This window comes from Triturus cristatus, chromosome 2_1, assembly GCF_964204655.1.
Source record: "Triturus cristatus chromosome 2_1, aTriCri1.1, whole genome shotgun sequence".
In the NCBI taxonomy this organism is placed as follows: Eukaryota; Metazoa; Chordata; class Amphibia; order Caudata; family Salamandridae; genus Triturus; species Triturus cristatus.
The window spans coordinates 685,420,883-685,445,426 of record NC_140581.1 but is presented as its reverse complement, the minus strand read 5'-3'; the positions used below and the strand labels follow the sequence as shown (position 1 = coordinate 685,445,426).

The 24,544-nt window shown below is 45.1% G+C and overlaps 1 protein-coding gene across 1 annotated transcript in view; it reads left to right on the top strand.

Annotated features, from left to right (window-relative positions):
• The window catches only part of CCDC112 (coiled-coil domain containing 112), a 223,433-nt gene that overhangs the window by 137,626 nt on the left and 61,263 nt on the right, over positions 1-24,544 (top strand). The window contains exon 3 of the mRNA XM_085632622.1: positions 1,947-2,068. Coding sequence (XP_085488748.1) covers positions 1,947-2,068 — 122 coding nt within the window. The remainder of the gene's footprint in view (positions 1-1,946; positions 2,069-24,544) is intronic.

Here is a 24,544-nt window from a genome sequence, read left to right as displayed (position 1 = left end):
TTATCCAATGATCGGCTGATCAGGTCAAGGAGCTCTCTCTCTATTTCAGGTTTGGCCATTCTGAACACCCTTGGTGGACAGGGGTCCGCTGGCTATCCTAACTTGATATGATCCGTCAAGCGGGTCAAAGAGTCTCGGTCTAACCTCGGAAAGGTGGAGAGAGACTCACCGTGGGCACATGGCGCACGTTCCCCCGCCAGAGAGTTCTGGCTGGTAGGTGTGTTGCATATGTCAGTTAAAATGCGCCTGACCTAGTGTTGGACGAAAGACTGGAACTTATTGCAGTCATCCAGGCTGGCAATGGATTTCTGCTCCTGTTTTTCAGTTCCTTTAGTATTCTGAAGGTTTCTTTCTGCTTATTATCGGCGTCCCTGATCCTGGCCTCGTAATATTCGGCCTTCCTAGTCGTGATGGCTTTTTGTATGTGACTAACATGGCTTTGTATTCTACGAGGGCCTCTGGGTCGTTTGATTTGCGCCATTGCCTCTCATGTTGGCATAGGGTTTGTTTCGTTCCCCTCAGGCCCTCAGTGAACCAGGTGGCCCCTTTGCCCTTGTTCCTAGCTCTTACCCTCCGAGCAGGTGCCACCTTATCGACAGCCTCTCTCAGCCTGCTAGTTAGGAACTCACTCTCCTAATCAAGGTTCCCCGTCAAGTGCCTCTTAATGGGGTTTCTGCACAGAGTATCCACTAGGCTGCCTGCCTCAATTTTATTTCACCTTCGCACAACTCTCCATACTGGGGTGGCTGTGCGGGCCGTCTGGCCAGAAGGACCAGGAACCTGATCGTATAGTGGTCAGACCAGCCGCAAGTCTGATGTCTGTCAGGCTGGCTGGTGGCTGGGTGGTCCAAATGAGATCTAGGGTGTGTCCCTTGTCATGGTTGGGGAAGTCTACAAGCTGTTGTAGCCCCATTTTGGTCATGACTTCCTCCAACTGGCTGGCATGTGACTCTCTGGGCGACTGGTCCCAGTGGTAGTTGAAGTCCCACACCACCAGGAGTCGTCGGTACCGTGAGCGATGGTCACTGGCTAATTCCGTGAGTAGCTAGTTAAACCGGGAAGTCGACTGGGGGGGGGGGGGGGGGGAGGGGGCTGGAGGGGACAGTACATCACCAGTAGCACAATGCATGAGGAATTGGAGCTAAATTTTGCCCCTAAAATTTCTGCGCCATCAAGGTTCTCTGCAACAAGCCTATCTACTGTTAACCGTGTGTTATAAAACATTGCTACACCCCTCCTCTTTTCTCTTCCTGCCTGTTGTGCCATAGGACATCATATTCCAAGGGAAGGAGAGAGTAGTTGGCCTAACGGCTAGGGAGGTCGACCTCGAACCTGGAGAACTGGGTTCGAGGTTCGGCAATGACGCTGAACATCCTGTGATTCTGGCAAATCACTTAATCTCCCCATGCCTAAAAGAAATGAATGTGTCCTCATGTAATGCAACTGGTGCAATGTAAAATGCTCTGATACCCGATTCGGGTCAAGTTCGCGCTATATAAAACTCTGTAAAAAGAAAAGAAAAAAAAAGAGTTCCTATTTTGTCAGAATTCTTCTACCCATACTGTTCCATCTTTCGAATCAATTTCTCCATTAGCTAGCCTTTGTGTTAACATATTTACATCTTTTACACTGTTCCGATGCACCGACTGTGGAATGCAGAGTTGCGAGATGTCGAGTGATGGTTGTAAAGCAAGATCGAAGCAGTTTGCAGCAGTATTTGAAGGCTGGCATTGATGTGTCCTTACTGTTAGAATGGGTCACGTAGTGGGAATATTCACAAGGAAACATTTTGTTAAGGGGATCTTTGATGTTTCATCTACCTTGACTTTGTGAGAATGCTCATATGGCACTTGTCAATTTTATACAACTGCTGGCAAGAACTTCTGTTTTCTAGGTTAGATGTCACTATCAGGTTCATATTAATCATACCTTATTTTTCTTCTCAGAATTTCCAACCTTGAAAAAGACAAAAATGGCCATCTGTACAGCAAGAAAAGTGATTTCAGGACTGAGTATAGCACACTGGAAGAGCTGGAGCATAAATTATTTAACAGTAGGAAAGCAGAAAGTATGCTTTTTTTTTCTTCTCTTGATGCTTACTACTCAATCCCCTTTGATTAAGTGGGGGCATTTATAACTGTTGTCATTTTCATGAGGCCCCCTTTGATAACAATGTATGGATGACATAAATATAACTTAATGTTTAATCTGATTACAGTGTCACACAACACTTTGGTATGCGCTCCTTTCCCAGGCTAGAGAGTGGAACATTCATGGTTGATGGCTTGGTCACAGCATCTTTAAGCCACACTAATAGTGCTCCTCAGAGGTAGTGAAACTACACGACAGTCCTAGCATCAGTTTCCCCCGTAGGCAGCCCACTCAACTGTAAGATGCCCTTAATTACTTTATCCTGCTGCACCATACTGCTCTGACATATCAAGATTCCAAACGTCTTTTTTGGTTAAGGTTTACTGGACCCTGCTGTAAACCAGTGCAGTAGTACAACCCCTGGAATTACTAAAATTACGAGGTTCCGTTTACCGGCTGCTAGATAACTGCACCTTACTGAGTTTCATACCTCACAATGGGGGATAATACTGCAGTACCATTTGTTCCCCCATTTGGAGGTGAGAAGGATTTCTATGGTGTTGTTCCCTCCCACAAATTGATCCAGAATTCCTGTCTGGAAAAACCTTATGTGTAGTAATTAAGGCACTACTCAGGAACCCGATTTGGGAGCAAATTCTCATTTGTGCAAGAGCAGGATCCTGACAGATCCTGTAATGAAGTACCGAAACTTGTGACTCTTAGGAAATAAAGCAACACAGAAAGTTAATGGACTGAATGCTGGACATTGTCTTTTTTTTTTTTTCTTTTTTTTTTGTCCTCATTGCTACCATGGTTTCAGTGCCATACCAGATTACCCTACAGTCAGCTGTCTCAGTTCAAAAGAACTGGCAGGGATATATGACCAAGGAAGTGAGTAGAAAATATCCCTCAGCAATTGCAGTTTCAATCTTGGAAGGCGAAGAACCAGGCATTTCCCTTCTTGTAAACCACCTTGGTGTAAGTGGCAACCAAGTCAGCCCGGGCTAGGACCAGGTATGGTACAAATGGCTAGAACACCAAAATAGGGTAATCATCGGACCCGGGGGAAAAAAAAAAACCCGGGTATTTCAGTGTACCCATGGCAACAAATACCAAAAAGCACTTTTGCTCTGATTACCAGCCCTAGCCAGGTCCATACGTGATGTATATATGACGGAGGCCTGCCATTCGCCGAAGGAAGGAGGGGACACGTCGTTCCATTTCTTGCAGATCTCCCTTCTTGCCAACAAAATCGTATAGAACACTAAATTTTTGGCTGCACCTTGAGCTCCTTCCAAAATCCCGAAGATCACAAGAGGTAAGTCAATGTTTACTTTAACACCCAATGAAGTAGTTAGAAAGTTACTGATAGCTGCCCAGTATGACACTAAACTGGGGCAGTCAAAAAACATATGGGTGTCTGGTGCCGCCAGAAACCCACATCTGGAATAAGCAATTGAGTTACCCTCGGAAAATTTAGATAGTCTAAGAGGAGAATAATATGCCCTATGCAGTGTTAGCAAGTGGTTCCTCCGTAACCAAGAAGGCTTAACTATGCTGCACAAAAGGCCGAATGAGTCTGTCCAAAGATTTTGTAAGTTTGGGCCAGAGATTGAAGGGCTCCAAAGTGAATCAGGCAGATCAAAGACTCCATCCGTTTCCTCCAACAAAAGATTATACCACTGTGAGGTCTCCTTTTTTCCCACGGGGTTGTTCATCAAGTTGTTTATGAGCAGGCTATATCCTCCAAGTGGAAACTTATTTCTTTCTAAGGCTTGAGATTTGTAGGCCTGAGTCCAACTATGTATTTGAAGGTATTTAAGTCTTGACAGATTAGGGCCGATCTTAGCCAGAAGATGTTCCCATGAAAGCAGCTCCCCGTCAAAAAAAAGGTCTCCCCAGACCTCTAAGCCTGCGTCTCTTATTGGAGCCGCTAGAATGTCTTCAAGCCAAACAGGGTTTTTTAGGGAGACCCCATAGCGGCGTCCTTTCACAAAAGTAGCTTACTTTTATCGATCTTGTGACTTCGGCCCATAATTTTGCCAAGCCTTGTAGTACCTTCAGTTTGATCTTTTTGAAGTACTTGGGGTTGCCGAATTTAAATAGAAAGGCTGATTGACTAGCTTCTTCCCCTTCTAACATGGCTGAAAACATTAGACCCACCCCGTAGTCTGTAGGTATTTTTAACAACATGCGGGAATGAGTTAACTGGAAGGCCCAAGCATATAATTTCAAGTCCGGGGCTGCCAAGCCCCCTTTGTCCCTTCGCCTTCTAAGCTTTTTCCAAGAAATCCTTGCCTGTTTGTTGTTCCAGATAAAAGATGTTATGTCTGACTGCAATTTAACTAAACAAGAATAATCAAAGTGCAAGGGAATGGTACAAAACAAAAACGAAATTTTAGGAAGGATCGACATCTTGATTAAGTTGACCCTCCCAATTAAAGATAGTGGGATATGAGACCATGAGTGTAGTAACCTACGGCATTCTTTAGCTACCAATGTTAAATTAACTTGAGCTATTTTTTCTATGTCCTTCCCTATCTGTAGACCCAAATATCTCATCGAGGAGCCCGTTTGTAAGTCTATAGCTTGCCCTTCATGATTCCAAACAAGCATCTCGGTTTTAGTATCATTAATTTCGTAACCGGAGACTTGACCAAATGAACGAGCAATCCTTAAAATTATAGGGAGTGCAGAGCCAACATCTGAGGTAAGAATAAGCACGTCGTCAGCGTATAGGGCTACTTTCCTCACCCACCCTTTATACGAGAATGGCTTAATAGAAGTCTCCTCCCTCAGTTGTTGCGCAAAGGGTTCGATATAAAAATCAAACAAAAGGGGGGAAAGTGGGCAGCCCTGCCGTGTCCCCCTAGTGATGGTAACCGGGTCAGACAGATCTCCATTGACCAAGAGGCGTGCTACAGGATTATGATATAACAAGCCAATTGCCCTACGTATCCCATCCCCCACGCCAAACTTAGCCAAGGCCCCCGACAGGTACACCCAGTTAACTCTATCGAAGGCCTTGGTCGCATCCAACGTGAGGGCGGCCAAAGGAAGGGTCCGAGCCGATGCTATATCTATGGCACCTATTAAATCATAGGTTAGCTCGAATAATTGTCGCCCCTTAACGAAACCCTTTTGGTCCGGATGGAGAACCAGAGGCGCAATCACAGCCAACCTAGATGCCAAGATTGTGGTAAAGATCTTGTAATCCACATTCAGGATTGAAATTGGCCTATAAGAACCACAAGCCGTCTTTGGTTTCCCTGGCTTCAGAATAAGGGTGATTGAGGCATTATCCCAGGAATCTGGCGGAAGCTGACCTTCCAGTAGGATTTGGTTAAAAAGAACGGTGAGGAATGGAACTAATTCTATTTCAAGGGCTCTATAGATTTCTGCCGGCAGACCGTCAGGTCCAGCCGCCTTCCCCTTCTTACTTCTATTAATGGCAGATCTTACCTCATCCTCAGTGATAGCTTTATCTAAAGATTGAGATTGCTCGGCAGATAGTGAAGGTAAATTGATGTCCCTTAACCAACCCTCAACAGACTCTGGCGAGATCTGCTTATCCTCCTCATAGATTACTTGAAAGTAATCTCTGAAGGCTGCCCTGATGTCCTCATCTGAAGAGAAGATGATGTTATCTACCATTATTGCAGCGATGTTATTCCGCACCAGATCAGTTTTGGTTTTCCAGGCCAGTAATTTCCCGGCACCTTCAGTGTATTCAAAATGGGCCAACTTACTGGCTTCCCATCTTTGTTGAAGTCGAAGATTTAATAAAGAACTCAGACTACCCTTCAAAGTCACTAATTGATTATGGAGAGTGGGCAGATCTAAACCGGAATCAATACAGTTGGAATCTATATCTTGTTGTATTTGAGATATCTGATCTTCGATAGAAGTGACTTCCTCTCTATGCAACTTCCTACGGTATGAAACTTCCCAATGATAACCCCTCTCAAGAAAGCTTTAAACGAGTCCCAGATTATCCTAGACGTAGCTGAGCCACTGTTAGAAATCAAAAAATTATGGGTTTCTGATTTAAGAAAAGTAATATCCTCTACTGATGAGAGAAGAGACCGGTCAAAAGACCATGTGGTGGAACTCTTTTTAATCAAACTGGCAATCTCCATTACTACCGCTGCATGGTCCGACAGATGTGATGGGAGGTAGCTAATACTCTTTACGGAATCCACCAGCCTCAGACTTATTAAGATGAAATCTATTCTGGACTGGTGGTGATATTTATAGTTCCTGAAAGAGACCCCTTGTTGTTGCCCCGACCTCGCTCTCCAGATATCAACATACCCATATTGCTTCATGGCGCTTTGGAGCAGGGCCCTCGTCTTAGAAAAAACAGAGGATCGATTATTGGGTGATTTGTCCAACAGAGGATCCAGTACGATATTAAAATCGCCTGCCAAGATAATGGGTTCAGGGAAGGTAATCAAATGTGAGAATATAGATTCCAAAATGGAGGGATCGTCCTGATTCGGACCATAATATCCTAAGATTGTACTTTGTTTACCAGATATAACAACTGACACTATGGCCCATCTGCCACCTGGGTCAATTGCCTGTGATATCAGCCTAGCTTTAGCTCCTTTTTTAAATACAATTGAGACCCCTCTTGTATTAGATGTTTGGGTAGTCGAAACTGCAAAGTCTATCCAGTTGTTTTTCTTAATAAGGGTAAGCATTTCCGTGTGAGTTAGGTGTGTCTCCTGGAGCACCAAGACCTGCGCATCCAAATCCCGCAAATATTGCATGATTCTATTAGCTCTGGGCTTGGTGCGGAGGCCATTAACATTCCAGGAGATATATTTTACACTACCCATACTTAAAGGGAAAAAACAGTAAAAACAAAGCCAAGATTACCGTTTGTTGCATTGGTTCCTGAATCAATATATGCCTACTTCCATCTGTAATAGAACTGCTTCGAGCTATGAGGACCATTTTATATTTTTGCCACCCACCAACCCCCCTCCTACCCCCGTGAAACATCTCCCAGCTACCCCACCCCCCTTGGAAAACCCTTGTGTCTGGAAAAACCTTATGTGTAGTAATTAAGGCACTACTCAGAAACCCGATTTGGGAGCAAATTCTCATTTGTGCAAGAGCAGGATCCTGACAGATCCTGTAATGAAGTACCGAAACTTGTGACTCTTAGGAAATAAAGCAACACAGAAAGTTAATGGACTGAATGCTGGACATTGTCAAACATTCTACCCCCCCACCCCCCCAGGTACAGAGATCTGAGTATAAATCCATCGTTTTTTTACTCACCTTGCCATTCCAGTTTGGACCCAGCCACATGCAAATCGGTCGTCACCCTGCTCCCCCCCCGGGAACAGTCTAGCCCGAACTACCAGGCCAGGTCCTCTCTGGACTGTAAACAAGTATCCTGAGACTGGTATAGGGGTATCGCCCCTCATCAGCCAGACTAGCTTGAATCCAATGGCATAGTGGGCACAGGACCAACGTATGGGCATACCCTTCTCACTTGGGGTGACTAAAGCAACACAAAAAGATGATGGATGGAAAAAATTATATATAATCTATTGGCGGTCGCCAGTAGATAGTTATAGTTAGGACCGTGTTTCCATAGGAAATCTCAAAATTCTATTTTGAATTACTTTGGCGCCGGTTGACGAATCTTCGTGAAATTTTCTAAACTAATGGGGCGCTCCGCTCAGCTCCTACCCTGAAAGTCTCGGGGGGATTCGTCAAGCGGGGGCTGAGCAAAAAGGGGGGTCCCAAAACGCGTTTTTCCCCATGCATTTTCCCATAGGACCTTTAGTCGAAGGTACAGCCCGAATGGCTGGACAGAATTACTTGAAATTTGGCACAGAGGTAGTCTTCAGGTCAGGGAAGTGCCTTTTGCATATATGGAGTCAATCTGTTCAGTAGTTCCTGAGAAAATTGCATTTAAAAGCACATACATATCTATAGCCGCGCACCGTGCACGCACCGTGCGCGCACCCTAACGTGCGCGAGCGTAATTCTGATTGGTTGTTACATGTCAGTCAACGTTCGAATCGGTCGAAATCAGGAAGTGTCGGCCGCCATTTTGTGTGTGGCAGTGAAAAAGAAAGGTGGAGAACGTGAAAAGGGGGCAGGGTAGAGAGTTCCTGACCCCCTAGCCTTTGTCAGGGCGTCCCTGAAGGACCCCGAAGGGTGAAAAAAACATTTTATTTTTTTTCAAAAAATAGCAGGGTGCGCGCATGGTGAAAAACCCTTAAAAAAAAACAAAAAACATTTTAAACTGTTTATAAGTTTATAGAAGATATTAACTATGCTGTTCAACTTTATCCAAATTCAAAATAAAAGAGCTGAGCCATTCCATATTAAAGGATACAGTCAATCTATAACTATATACATAGGTAGTTTATTGTAAAATAAATACATAAAAAATATAATAATACATACATAAATTAGCATTTAAAAAACCTTACAAATTCACTAAAAAAACCATAGGTTTCACACACGTTATAGTTAGGAATTAGCATTTAAAAAACCTTGCAAATTCACTGAAAAAACCATAGGTTTCACACATGTTATAGTTAGCTGGACATTTCACTCGTAAAAAACCATTGAAATTCCCCCGTTATAGTTAGTTCAGCTAACTATAACTCGCGCGACCGCAATCCACTGCTGATGACGTCGCATATTACATCACTCATGACATGGTCAGTGACATCACTCATGACATCACTGATGACATCTCAAACGACATCACTGATGACATCATCCAGTGAATGTGTCTTTCTGGAAAAAAAATATTTTTTATATATGTATATCTAAAGGTTAATGGAAGAATAAATGGGTAAATAAGTGTCTAAATGGATGTTTTTTTTGGTAAAATTAATTGTATAGCTGACTTATTAACAGTATCTTAGTGAATACAGTGATGTAATATGCAACGTCATCAGCAGTGGATTGCGGTCGCGCGAGTTATAGTTAGCTGAACTAACTATAACGGGGGAATTTCAATGGTTTTTTACGAGTGAAATGTCCAGCTAACTAAAACATGTGTGAAACCTATGGTTTTTTCAGTGAATATATATATATATATTTTATATATATATATATATGTGTGTGTGTGTGTGTATGTATATGTGTGGTATATATATATATACCAAAGTGCCCTGAAGCATCGGGAGGTCACTCAACGGAGCTCTGCCATCTGGCTGTGTGATGCAGCCTGCCTTCCTGTTCCACTTGTAATTGTCTGCCAACGCGTTTCGAGGTATAGCACCTCTTTTTCTCGGGCAACAAACTTCACACTTGAGGCTCGCATTATTTCAGTGACATTTCCGGTTTTATTTGTTTAGTACAACCGCCCCCCAGTGGGCGTGTGCTAAGTGCAACATCAAATTAGTGTATGCTGGGACACCGAGTCCCTAATGCGAGAGTCTTTGTCTCCTTTAAGTAAATTCAAGTATTCGTTTGCACTAGTAATGTTACATTATCACCTTAGTAGGTTGGAGTTAATTCAGACAGGCTAATTTTGCATATAGAGCGTCGTGCCAAACAGATAACGAAAGTTCAAACCTGTGGCCTCACTGAGCTGGTAAAGCATTTCTCCCCCAGCTGGCGATGGTGTCCCTCCCCACGGCCAGGCTGCCGTGTGTAATTATGTAAACCAAAGTGCCCTGAAGCATCAGGAGGTCACTCAATGGAGCTCTGCCATCTGGCTGTGTGATGCAGCCTGCCTTCCTGTTCCACTTGTAATTGTCTGCCAACGCGCTCTATATGCAAAATTAGCCTGTCTGAATTAACTCCAACCTACTAAGGTGATAATGTAACATTACTAATGCAAACAAATACTTGAATTTACTTAAAGGAGACAAAGACTCTCGCATTAGGGACTCGGTGTCCCAGCATACACTAATTTGATGTTGCACTTAGCACACGCCCACTGGGGGGCGGTTGTACTAAACAAATAAAACCGGAAATGCCACTGAAATCATGCGAGCCTCAAGTGTGAAGTTTGTTGCCCGGGAAGAAGAGGTGCAATACCTCGAAACGCGTTGGCTTACAAGTGGAACAGGAAGGCAGGCTGCATCACACAGCCAGATGGCAGAGCTCCGTTGAGTGACCTCCCGATGCTTCAGGGCACTTTGGTTTACATATATATATTCCCCCGTTATAGTTAGTTCAGATAACTATAACTCGCGCGACCGCAATCCACTGCTGATGACGTCACATATTACATCACTCATGACCTGGTCAGTGACATCACTGATGACATCATCCTTGTGATAGAGTGGCGGTCGCGCGAGTTATAGTTATCTGAACTAACTATAACGGGGTAATTTCAATGGTTTTTTACGAGTGAAATGTCCAGCTAACTGTAACATGTGTGAAACCTATGGTTTTTTAAGTGAATTTGCAAGGTTTTTTAAATGCTAATTCCTAACTATAACGTGTGTGAAACCTATGATTTTTTAAGTGAATTTGTAAGGTTTTTTAAATGCTAATTTATGTATGTATTATTATATTTTTTATATATTTATTTTACAATAAACTACCTATGTATATAGTTATAGATTGACTGTATCCTGTAATATGGAATGGCTCAGCTCTTTTTTTTTTTATTTGGATAAAGTTGAACAGCATAGTTAATATCTTCTATAAACTTATAAACTTATAAACAGTTTAAAATGTTTTGTTTTTTTAATAAAAATTTCACGGTTCGCGCACCCCGCGATTTTTGGAAAAAAAAATACAATGTTTTTTTCACCCTTCGGGGTCCTTCAGGGACCCCCTGACAAAGGCTAGGGGGTCAGAACTCTCTACCCTGCCCCCTTTTCACGTTCTCCACCTTTCTTTTTCACTGTCACACACAAAAGTGGCGGCCGATACTTCCTGATTTCGACCGATTCGAATGTTGACTGACATGTAACCACCAATCAGAATTACGCTTGCGCACGTTATGGTGCGCGCACGGTGCGCGCTTCTAGATATTTATGTACTTTTAACTGCAATTTTCTCAGGAACTACTGAACAGATTGACACCATAAATGCAAAAGGCACATGCCTGACCTGAGGACTACCTCTTTGCCAAATTTCAAGTAATTCTGTTCAGCCGTTCGGGCTGTACCTTCGACTAAATGTCCTATGGGAAAATGCATGGGGAAAACGCGTTTTGGGACCCCCCTTTTTTCTCAGCCCCCGCTTGACGAATCACCCCGAGACTTTCAGGGTAGGAGCTGAGCGGAGCGCCCCATTAGTTTTGAAAATTTCGCGAGGATTCGTCAACCGGCGCCAAAGTTATTCAAAATAGAATTTTCTGATTTCCTATGGAAACTCGGTCCTAACTATAACTATATACTGGCGACCGCCAGTAGATAATATATATATAATTTTCTTTCTTTTTAAATCAATTCAATTCATGTTAGCAAAGAAAAACTGACTATTGGAAGCCTTTCACGTACCTTTATTTAATAGGAAAGGGATTATGAGGAATTATTAACCAATAGGCTGCACTTAAAGAGTAAGCATAAAACTGGCACTTTTTCTTTAAGAACCTCACAGTTCCCCCCTGTTTCCCATCATACCCTACATGTGTGTTAGGTCAGTTAATTTTTATGGCTCCTCCAGTTAGGATCCTGGAGCACTAAGAGTTACTTTTATGATTACGATAGACAGAAAAACCTTTTCAGAACTGTTTCTAACCGTTTACACTTGATAGTTGCCAGTATCTGCTATACTGACCGCCTTAGTTCCAACAGAATTGTTTTTGTATTCTGTCACAAATGCCTTCACTCTTTGTGAAGAGCCCTTCCTGCGGGAAGAAGAAGACCCAGACTGACCTTCATGCAGTCTGAATTGTCTGCCCACCGGAGTCCCACCATCCTGCCTCCTGTCCTTACTGCCAGAAGCTATCCAGGCATACCGTGAAGGACTGAGAGAAGATAAGATCTCATGGACTCCATGAGTGAGGATCATCCATAAGAGGGTTGGAGAACATCTATCATCTTCTAAAGAGCCCTCCACTTGTACAAAAACAACAGAGAGGAAGCTATCACGAAAAATGACATAAAACCACATCCTGGTCGACGTCGAGAGGTAGGACATCGAGGAAATTACCTGCTTATTCACCATCGAGGACACAATCAATGTCGGAACACACCTGACGCCGAAAGTCCCATCGCAGACAAGAAGGCTTCACCTGCTAATGTCGAGACAAACCTCCGCTCCAAGACAGTCTTTGCCATCAAGGTCAAAGTCGGCAACGAGAATCTTTCCATCGACATTGAAATCCCACACGATATTGAGACACTATACCATCAAGGCAATCTGTGCTACTCACAAAACAGTCATCGAAGTTGTAACCTCAGTCGACGTTGACGTCTAAAGAAACACCCCGCACAACATTGAAAGAAAAACCGCTGTCAACGTTGACACACAAAAATGTTGCAAAATGACCTAAAATAATATCCCCAGAGGTCCTAATTTTTTAAAGGACTTGGCGCCATCAAGACCTTGAACACCTTTTAGGTCCAGATCGCAGTCCACGGTTACCATCTCGCTAAGGTGGCTGGAAAGCTTAAAGAAAAGACCAGTGCCTGTAACATCTGATTCTGAGTATTCTCGGGCATATTCTTAGTCCAGGCCTCACACACCATCTCCCAAGAAAACACCTCCACCACGTTTCTCACCAAGTACTGTCTTGCTTCCTCTTATAGCTACCAGTGCCACACCACCTAGGAGTTCACCACCACTACATCCACGGTCTAGAAGTCCTGTGCTTTACCCCTCTAGATCTCGCACAGCTTCTTCCAGACACCGACCACCTTCTTGGTTTACATTTTTTAGGTCATCAGTGAGAGACTATCCTTCAACTCTCTCTGACACTCCACCAGCACGAGTATCACCGGTGGATTACCCACTGACATTCAGACTGAACTTGGACATCCCAACGCAAACTACAACATCCTCTGTGATTTTCGAAGCCCAAGATCACAGGACCGCGTCAAAACCACTCTTTCCTCTTGTGCCTGGTCTTCTAGAACTGGCAATGCAGCTGATCCTAACGCCAGCATCCTTGAGATCCGCTCTATCACGGATCCTGAAAAAGCATCAAGCTTTTGATCAGTACCCACCATTTTTCAGGACTAACCCTCCTCCGGATTCGGTCATTGTGGTAGCTGCACGAACGTCCCAGTCTGCTGTATTTTCTTCAACCTAAATCTCACCAGACAAAGAAAGCAAACTGATGGATGCACTGTGGGAAGATGATGTGCGGAACATCTGCATCCTTCATGAAGGAGGCTAGTTCCTCTACTCTAATGAAAGGATATGACGGGTTCACTGTCAAGGTCCACCAAAAAGCTGCCCAAAGAAGACGAGCAGGATTTCCTGGAGGTTCTTAATGAAGGTGGCCTGGTCTCCAATCAGATCATCAGCACAGCTGCAGATGTGTCAAATCTCGCAACACATGTATATCAACATGGTATATGTGCAAGAAGATCTTCCAGGCTACGCCTCACAGGTAAAATTCTTCAGTTTCAAGGTGGGATCTCGCACTAGCAGTACAAAGTACTCCCATTCGGCCTCAAATCAGCCTTGCAAACATTCTCAAAGTGCATGGCCGTGTGCGCTGCATTGTTAAGGAGGCATAAGGTCTGTATCCTTGCCTCGAGGACTGGCTGATAAAAAGCTCTTCTCCATCCCAAACAAAGAAGCATTTTCGCATTTGTGTAGAGACTCTCTCTCTAACCTGGGCCTTCAGGTCAACTTCCAAAAATCAATAGTCGACCCAATCCAAAAACAACAAGACGTAGGGGCCACACTGGATACACAATCTTCAATAGTGTATCTTTCGGAGGAGAGCCGATCATCCTTAATTCTGAAATATTGCACTCTTCTGTAGTCTCATCATCCTTCTGCAAGACAGATAGCGTCCCTTTTAGGGGCCATTTCTTCTTGCAACTTCGTAGTACCAAACACGAGGTTGCACATAAGGGCTCCTACAGCAGTGTTGGGAGGATCAGTGGTACCAATGGTGGTCTCAGCGGAACTATCTCATGGTAGGTTTCAGCTAAACAATCTCATGGTGGGGGTACCTTTTCACCAGGAACCACGCAGTCAATCACGGATTGCAGACCCCTCCCTCTAGGAATGGGGAGTTCACATGGGTTCCCTTCATACTCTGGGCGTGTGGTCAGACAGACAACAAACGTATCGCATCAACATGTTGGAATAAAGAGCAGTCCACCTGGCTCTGAAATTTTTCTTTCCAGCACTCATGACCAACTGTATTCTTGTCCAAACCGACAACACAACAGTCATGCATTAAAAGCAGGGAGGAACTTGCTCTCGTCCTCTCTCCCAAGAGGCCCAGACCACCTGAAAATGGCTACTTGCTGGGAATCTCACAATAACAGTGATCCATCTGCCAGGAACTCAAAACTGGCAGGCAGATGATCTCAGTCACAATTTCCAAGACAATTGCTACTGAGTTCTCAACAGGGGCGTTGTGAACCCCCTGCTTTGGCAGCTACAGCGGGGTTGTAGCACCTTATGGGCCTTCTCTGTCTGCAACTCAACAGATAAAATATCTTAATTAAGACGATGGAGGAATTCAGCCAGGTGGCAGGAAGGCCCGATGGATGGATGGATCAGTGAATCAATAGAGTAATTTTGAGGACTCATCCCAGTTTTCTCCGAAAGGTAGTCTTCGAGTTTCACATCAATCAGGCAGGCTCTTTACCTACTTTATTTCCCTAACCCCTCAAATCCAGCTGAAAGGTCACTACATTCACTGGATGTTTAGAGGGTGTTGACATTCTACTTACACGAGACGAAGAGTATCAGAAAACTGGATCACCTGTTTGTTAACTATAGTCCAGTGTGAACAGGTTTAGCCTCATATAAACAGTTGATTTCAAAATAGATAGTTTCATGTATAATGCTTTCTTACCAGCGAGCTAAAAAGTAATTGCCTGCTAGACCTAGCGCACCCTCTTCTAGGGGAAAAACTGATACTGCAGCTCTGTTGAGAAATTGTGCTAATTTCTGAAATCTGTAAAGCTGCTACCTGGAAATCTGCCAATTCCTTTACGAGACGTTACTGCCTGGATTCAGATGCTAAGGCAGACACTCAAGTAGGACTGGCATCGTTGAGTGTTTGTGGTTAAATGTTGGAGCTGTTTTCTGCTTCTAAGTCCGATTGTTGTGGGATGGGCTCGCAATTCTATTCAATGCTTATGACTATTAATCAGGATCCCCTGGAAGAGAAGGATATATTGATTATCTATAATCCTAGTTCTCTTCAGGGAAGTCCTCGTCAAAGTCATAAGCGACCCACCAACCTCCCTGGACAGAAGCAATTACAGCTCTGAACATGTTCTCTATGCAGGATTCCTTAGTTATCTGTAAAAATGACCTGACCTGACTCACCTTTGTGGCATGATTGGATTAAGAGGTGTACTGTGAGGTTATTAAAGGCACAGTTGCCCAATTTCATGCTTACTCTTTGAATGCAGCATATTGGTTAACAATGCCTCGTATTCCCTTTCCATTTGCTTTTAAATAGGTTTGTGGAAGGCTTCCTGTAGTCAGTTTTTTTCTTTGCTAACAAGAATTGTATTGAATTCTATGTTTTTTACTTTTTCTTTATTAAATAGAAACTTCCAATCATTGCATGTATTAATTTACAAACCATTTGGCCATAAAACATCAGGTGCATATTGTTGTACACAGGTATAGACTCATACAATCCGATCAGATGCATAATGATTATTCCTAGACATTTCCATTTCCTCAGTCGGAGATATACATAGGTCCCCTCGATATGTATTCCACCCGCTCCACTTTTTGTCCCATTTCTTGGGACATGCCCTAGATTTAAACATTTCTTTTTCTGCAACCATACATTTATCCAGTTCGGCCACCTGTGCATTTGGCGATGGTCGCCACGGTACCCCCCACTTCATTGCTATTGCTCTTTTTACTAATGTGTAACTTAAGGTGACCAGTTGTTATTCCACTTCCGTGAGATTGGTCGCTTCCCAGATGTTGAGGAGCCTCAGTGATGGAGTGAGGGTAATCTTTTTCCCAAGTGCGTCTTGCATGGGTGTAGTTGGCCCTCCCAAATGAATCGCAGGAATGGACAGTCCCATATAGTATGATAAAAGGTGGCTTCTTGGTGACACCCCCTCAGGCATAGTGCATCCTGCCTAGTCCCTATTTTTGCCAGTGTGGCCCCAGTGAGGTATGTTCTGTGTAAAAAAATTTATTGGATCAAACGGAAGCGAAGCAAGATGGCTGCCTCTCTTGGTGACATCAGCGCTGTTTGCCAATCCTCATCATCAATATCTCCGATGTCAGCTTGCCACCGACTACGGAGAGTCCGAAAAGGGTCAGGCAAGTCATTACATAGCTTGCGATACTTTAAAGAGATAGCTTTGCTTGAGATTGGTTCAGAGAGCAGCCGGTCTTCCAGTGGGGATGATTCCTGCAGGCCACCCAGATCTGGGATAGCGGTCGTTAAGGCATGATGGATCTGTAAATATCTGAACGTCTCCCCCTGAGCCATTTCATATTTCTCCTGTAGTTCCTGGAATGTCAGCATTTTACCTTTGTGGACCAGGTTGCCTATGTTTGAGAGTCCGGGATATGCGGTTATTAACCTTGACTTGGCCACGCGGTTCCGTATATAGCAGTTTAATCCAGCGTTGAAATTTCGGGCCAAACCCCAGGCGTTCCAGCACTTGAAAGAGATAAGGCCATTCAATGGAATCAAACGCCATGGAGGTATCTAGGGAGTGCACTAAGGCATCTTCTTCTACATATCGTTGCCTCCCTAAAACACTGTGGGGACGGAGGATATTCAATGCCGTGTTGAGGCCCGCATGAAACCGGATTGGTCGGCATGGACTAACGATGAGATTATCGGAATAAAACGATTAGCCAGGAGTTGGGCCAGGACCTTGGCCTCGACATTGATCAAAGAGATCAGCCGATAAGAACCACAACTGTCAGCAGGTTTGCCAGGCTTGCGAATGACAATGATAGATGCCAGTCGCTGATCATCAAGTAGAAAACCTTTGTTAAAGCTCACAGTGAACATATTCTTAAGGTGTGGGGCGACTTGCGTGGCCACAGTCTTGAGGAATTCAATAGGGATGCCGTTAGGTCTCATTGCCTTCCCCGATCGGACAGTAGTAATTACCCGGCAAATTTCATCTTCCGAAATGTCTGCTTCGAGGGCAGTCCTATCCTCCACGGATAGAGTGGGTAGGGGTATGTCTGCTAACAATTGATGCAAGTCTTCTGATGTGTACTTGGTTGACGAGGTATAAACCTTCTCTAGGTGGTCTGCAAAGGCGTCCAACACCCTGCGGGTCAGTGATCTGTCCTGTGGTTGGCAAAGTCAGCTTAGGTACCCAGCGCTCCCCTTTTTCTCGTTTCTCCAACCAGGCTAACATCTTTCCCGCCCTGTCACCCATCTCATAAACCCTGTGTTGCGTTTGAAACAGCCAGGCCCGCGTCTTTTCCTTGGCCAAAGTTTTGCATTCCAGCTGTTTGATGGCTAATTGATGTGCGGTGGCTTCACTAGGTGAGTGTGAACTTTTGTGTTTCCAACTGTTGGAGCACGGTCTCTAACGTAAGCAACTACTGGTTCTGCTTTCGAACATATCCCACTTTTAGCGCTAGTGCATGCCCCTTCATCACTGCCTTATATGCCTCCTACATTATCTGCGCAGAGTCTACGGAACCAACATTTTCGGTGAAGTAGTGTTCTGTCTGGGTGGTCAGGCTGTCCCGTATGTCTGGGACCCTGAGCAACCATGGATTAAGGACTATAGTATTACGGTGCGTGTGCTGGTAATAAGTAAGCTCAACCCACACTGGGGACTGGTCCGAAATGCCTCTCGGCAGGGCCCGTGGGTGCCTAAAGTGCACAATGACCGTCAGGTGTGTAAGCAAGTAGTCTATGCGGGACATGCTCTTGTGTGCGTTGGAATAAAATGTATAGTGCGTCACGTCGGGCTGCAGGGAGCGCAACACATCCGTCAGGCCCATTGCTCACGTAAAATCCTCCATTAGTGTCATTGGGCGGGTTGGGGGGCATCGGGGATATCTGTCTTTCTTGTCATCCATATTCATGTTGAAGTCCCCCCCTACTATTCGTGTTCCTGTTGGGAGGTCAACAATGATTTCCCCAAGATCTGCAAGCGCCTCCTTGCCCAAGGCTGGGAGAAGGTACGCTGATATCACACTAAGCAGCCTACCCTCCCAGCTAGCCTCTAGTACTGCAAACCTCCCCTGGGGTTCTCTCCATGTGAGTGCAAGGCTCCTTATGACGAGGATACCCGTGCCTCTAGAGCCTGAGGTAAACCCCGTGTGAACCAGGAGCTTGTCTCCCCACTGTGTAGGGGCCTGACATTTGTTTCCTATAAGATGTGTCTCCTGTAGGAGAACCAAATCTGGGGCGTGTCTCCTAAGATATTGTAGAAGTATACCTCTTTTAAATTTGTCCCCTAGTCCATTGACGTTCCACATCAGTACGACAGTGAAGTTTCTGTTGTTTTTTTCAACCATATAGATCTACAGGAGCTCTAAGGCCCCGCGGGAGGAATAACAGACAGACCATTCGACATGTACACTGGATGTATACATTGAAGATTACCCATGGGCAAAGATTGTATAAGAATCAATCTGATTGCATACCACAAGTTTGGAGTGGAGGAAACAGTAACTAAGTCTGACTGCTCACAGATTATGATTGGATAACAAAAACAAAACGGAAACAAAAACTCCACATCCCCGCCCGTCCCTCCCCCTCCCTGCCCCCCTGCCAGTGGATTTGAAATTACCCACTCCCCAACAAGGCAGAGTGCCTATCATCCCCCCTCGATTTAAAGGTGCAGGGGTTGCAGCCGTGTCTCCCCCGCCTCAGTGCACAGATAGTTGCCTAGTATGTTGCATATTATGAGAGACTCCTGGACCCAACGCGTAGCATAGCAACCAGAAAAAATGTTGGAAAAACAACTATCCAGTCCCTTGCTTATACATCGAGGGCATACATTAAAACACAATGCGAATAAAAAGCCCCCAAATGCTCCAATTGTAGCACCGCCCCACCTCAGAGTCATTATGCATGGCGAAATATGTCCATACCAGACCTCAGAGTCCCATCAGTTCGGGAACGTGACATTCAGTCCGACTCCTTCTCTTTTTCTGGCCAGGTCACCACGCTGGCCAGCACCTTGTTCAGATCTGTTTGTCCGAGGACAGCCATTGCGGTCTCTGTTGGGTTTTTCCACCCGGCGGCAGCCCTCCAACCAGTCCCACGCATCCTCAGGGGAGGAGAAGAACCATGCTTTGCCTTCAGATTCCACTCAGAGTTTTGCAGAAAACAGCCTGGCATATTTCACCTCCTTGTCCCTCAAAGCCTGTTTGACCTCCAGAAAACTGCGGAGCTGAGCTTGGACTCTTGCAGTGAAGTCGGGGGGGAAAAGGTAACAGCGCTGTCTTCCAGCTTGATCGGTGGGATAGCAAGCGCGGCTTGAAGTATAATGTCTCGATCCCTAAAATTGAAGATTTGCGCTATAATAGGCCTCGGCGGGCTCCAGGTCTAGGCCTTCCACCGGGGATGCGGTGGGCACATTCAATGGAGAAATAATGGGAGAGTTTTTTCAGTTGTACCTCCTTCAGTATCAGCTCCTCAACGAAAAGGTCCACCGCAGGTTCTTCTGCGCGTTCTGGGATGCGCACCCGCCCTTCGTACTCGTCAAGCTGGTGTGCCATCTTGGTTTGCTGATCTAGCAGTTGAGTGACTTGCTGTTTCAGAATAGCAGTGTCTTTATGGAGTTCCGCCGTACTATCCCCCACGTCTTTCATGCAAGAGTCCATCTTCCGGAGGTCGGCTCTGATAAGGGAGACCTTTACATTCACAGTGTCGATGCGCGTCTCTAAGGAGGTCCTCACTCCCGTAATGGCCGCCATAATGTCCTGCAGTGTTAACTCTTTCTGTGGCAGAGGGTTCTGATGCGACTCGAACACCTCCTGCAGCCTGGTCTCTTTCTCCTCCCCGGTGGCCGACCATGCGATTTTGGCCAGTTTGTTCTGCGCCTATGTTCTGGCGCCTCTGCCGGTCACCATGGAGTAGGGGGATTCGGCCCAGTTACGACTGAAGTTTGTGGGATCTGCCCCAGTACTCACCGCAGCCTGCCCACGGGGGGAGTGAAACCCCCTGACGGCCTCTCGGGTTTCCCGGCCTACTGACCCTCCAGCATCAGGTTGAAGGGTGAAGAGCTGGGTGTAATGCAGGCACTCAGTGGCGCACCACAGGCACAGAATGCATCGGTTCTCTACTCTACCGTCGCCAGCAAGGCTATAAGTCTCTATTTCACCTTGGGGCATCAACAGAGTAGTCAAATAAGACAGTTAGATACACACGAAGAGCATCCACTGGTCCTTCTTTTGTATGTAGGGTCTGTATTTATCCACCACACAGTGATACCAACAGGTTATGACTGCACATATAGAGAGCGGGACCCCGGGGAATGTCACTCTTTCTGCCAGTCTTATTTGGTGCCCCCTTTCCCCATGCTGTGCGGGTCTGTCTGGTGGGGGTTCTCCGTAGGTACACACTGGGAAAGCCCGGTGCAGGACCGGTATCTCTGCGGGCGTGCCCAGGCTAATAAGCACGTACGATGTCCCCCCAGCATCCCTCAGGGTTCTGGGCCACTTACTGCTATTTGCAGCGCTCGCCGCTGCTGCCCCGCACATCCGGCTGCCAGTGCCAACAAGTCTGGGACACAGCCCAGTGGGCTTCAGATGCCGGGGTCACAGGCCCAGCACCGCCGCACTTTCTCCCAGTGCGTCCCGCGGGGGCCGAAAAGGTGGAAGGGGATACGTCCTGGTGCACACTCACCGCACTATTCCGCTGGCCCCACCGATAGCAACTGGAGTCTGGGACGGCAGTCCATTAGGCCCGTGAAGCCTAGCCTCAAGTTGTACTGATGACGGCTGTGTGCGGTCGCACTCGGCACCACGGGCTCCTCCTGCATCGGTGGTCGACAGGGACGTCGGGCGGCTGAAACTGTGGTAACCTGTGGGCCACCCACGGCCCACCTAGCCACCGCTGATGTTGGGCGGCTCCGATGAAAGTGTGTAGCACTGTCTTGCACTCATCGCTACCACATTAACAGACGGTGGAGCGAGGGCGCGCTGCCAGGGTGTCTCGGAGCTCCGGCCGCACCAGACGTAACTCGGATAGATTTCAGCCCCCTTAGCAGTAAATGTCCTTGATTGTTGCCCTGGGACCTCGGGGCCGGGACCCTCTTAAGATGGGGTGTTAGATCAGGATTTTGCTCGGATAATACTCTGGATTAGCAGCGAGGGCTCCGGAGCCGCGTTAGCCTGCGGCCATTCCCTTCGGCTGCTAGCCACGCACCCTCAACTAACCGAATTCTATGGTTTTAGAAGAAAAGTAAATAATAGCATCTTGCCATTTTTTACCATTTCTATAGGCTACAGATATAGTATGCTCAAGCAATCTGGAAATGGCTCCTCTCACACAACCCGTCAAGTCAGGGCATACACCTGCCTAGCCTACATAACTCACAGCAGAAGTTCTCAGCACATGCTTTGTAAAAAATCACAAATGAGGTCTGAAAAATTACATGATCTTCGATATCTAGCTAAAATAGAGATTTCAACATATAGACCTCCTTATAGCATCTCATAACGTAAAATGCCCATACTTTATCTCAACAGTGGGGATCGTGCTCTTTTGGCAATGCCCTGTTGATAAACTGATAACTGTAATTTCTCTACTCTTTTTCTGCTTATTTCCCCTTGAGTCCAACGGTTCTGATAAAGTTGAAATACTCAGACAAGATGATCTTAATAGCTTGTGGGTGACCAAGGCGGTGGTTTCTAGACCACCTTCATCCATCAATAAGTCCACACAGGTGGCTTCCATAAACTCAAACCAGTTATCCAGATTGCAAGGCCAATTATTTCACCCCAACATGACCTCTTTGAAGTTGGCAACAAGGCTCTTGGGGTTGTATAATACAGACACCTAAATTTATTGCAAGCCTGTATGGAAATTTAAGAGGGCTAAAAGAATATCTGCAAGGATCTCTTGTGCCTTTAAATGGAAAAGATTTGTTTTGTGGCGCCAGTGTCTCAACCATGACTCAGTCTCCTGCCCAAAAAAATTGATTATTCAGTTTCTTCTCCAAATTGCCCAATTAATGCAGGAATAACGCGTGCATTTGTTAGCTTCTACGTCCAACAGGCAGGGTACTTTGCAAAGATCTCTCCTTACGATCTTAGTCAACAAAGACCTTTTAGAAGTGTGTAAAAAAAAAAAAAAAACATACCCTCCTCAACTGCTGCCTTCTCAGTGGGAGCTAAATCTGGTGTTATCTTAAGTGACGGCACCTCCATTTGAGCCTATACAAAATGCTGTATTGTATCCTGTATCGTGGACCACAGCTTTCTTAGTGACCATAACTATGTCCATAGAGTAAATGATATTTGGGCTCTTTCATCAGTAGAACCCCATCATGTCTTTCATTCTAATAGAGTTAGAATGCCAAAGTAGTCTCAGAATTCAACCTAAATCAATCTACTTGCTGGTTTTCTTTAGTAATCTTTGCACTTCGGCAGACTGAACTTTAAACTGTTTATATGTAAAATGAGTCCTGTAGTTTTCTCTGGATCGAATGATAGATTTGAGAAAATCCAATCAGCTTTGTGCTAACAACTAGTCACTCCTTACAGGTTTAGCCACATCCAAATCTATTTCCAGGTGGATAGTTTCTTCTATTTCCTTATGTAACCTATAAGCCAACAAACCTTTACCTGGCAAACCTAGAGTTAACTTTGCAAGGGAAAGAGCAGAGAGTGCTGCTTGGCTTAGAAATGTCCCTGTGCGAGTCGTTTGGAAGGCTGCAATCCTGAAGTCTATCCACACTTTCGCTAAATGTTACTATCTAGACTCTGTGTACAGAATAGACACAATAGATGGTCAAGCTGTTATCCTAAATAGTTTTGGAAGAGTTCCTCCCACATAACATTTGAACATAGAGACTGCCTTTTCTCTTGGTTATGATCATGCTACGCTATTTTACGTGCATGGCAATCACTGAAGAGTCTACAATGCAGAAGGGAAAGTTGCTTATTTGTAATCCTAGTTCTGCCTTTTAGGAACCTTCATTGAAGTCATGACCACTCTTCCCCTGTCTATTTTCCCACGGTGGGAAGAAATAAAATATTGCAGCTTGAGTTTTTTTCTGACCTAATCCGTGTTATGTATTTCATGTAGAAAATAAAGCATTCAGCATTTGTGTGGCTCCTTGGGCAACATAAACAATTGATATAAATTAGGAGACTCCACTTTGCTAGAGTTTCAAGGTTTTTGGACTTGCTGATGATGAAGTACACAGTGAGATCTATTAAAATGAGGGCCCAACAACCATCATTGTTTTCCATCCTAAGGCTGTCAAGTACAGACAACAAAACTTGCAAGGTACTTCTTTACAGATGGCTGCATCAAATGCAATGGTATTTGTATTTGGCTGCAATCTTTGTGTAACCTCGTTTTTACGACTGGCTGAGTTCAGTGAGCATTCTGCTTCACATCTGTTTGGAACATTACAACTTTGATGGATGTGATTTGACGTTGGAACCTCAGGACCTTGCGAGAGCTTTATCATGATTCTACAACCCTTGATGGCTGTGCAGAATATTGCCTTTCTAGTCTATTTTCAACAAGTTACTGTTCTACCTTCTTAGTATAATTGTTTTAGCACTATGCAAGTGGGCATTCTCTTTGCCATCTCTAGTAGCTTTTGCGTAGGCTGCAGTTTATTCACACTGCATGGCTTGTGCAGTGTAACTTTTGTCACTGTGGGGCTAAGCACCCACCACCAGTGGACTTAAATGGAAATTGAAAATCTATATATGGCAAATGAAACAATTCATGATGTCTGCCTTCTCTTTTAGGTCGAGCCTAGGCAGCGCACATGTGCTGCCTGCAAGACCTGTTGTTATCTCCTCTATCGGCTTTTGGCATACCCACAAATTGCCATTTGTTCGTTGTTGTGCCATTTAGAAATACGGGTTTTTTATTGGTGCATGGGGTCTGATTCTCCCGCCTTTGTGTGCTTGGGTCACGCCCAGGCGATTTCACTCATTTTTTGCTTGCGTTGGCCAACCCAATACTTCCACGGTTCCTCCTGGTGATCCTGATATTGCTTTTTATTTTGTAGGGTATCAACATCGTTTTAGGCTTTCAGGCCGTTTCACGGAGCAATGCTCACTGTTCGGCACCTGCAAAGTGGCAATTTCTGTCCAGTAGCTGTTGAGCTATGCCAATAGCTCTAACTCAAAAAAATGCGAGACCTATTGCATTTCTAATGCTTGTTTTAAACCAGCTGGTGACATGTGTCCTTACTTTTTACCTTAAGAC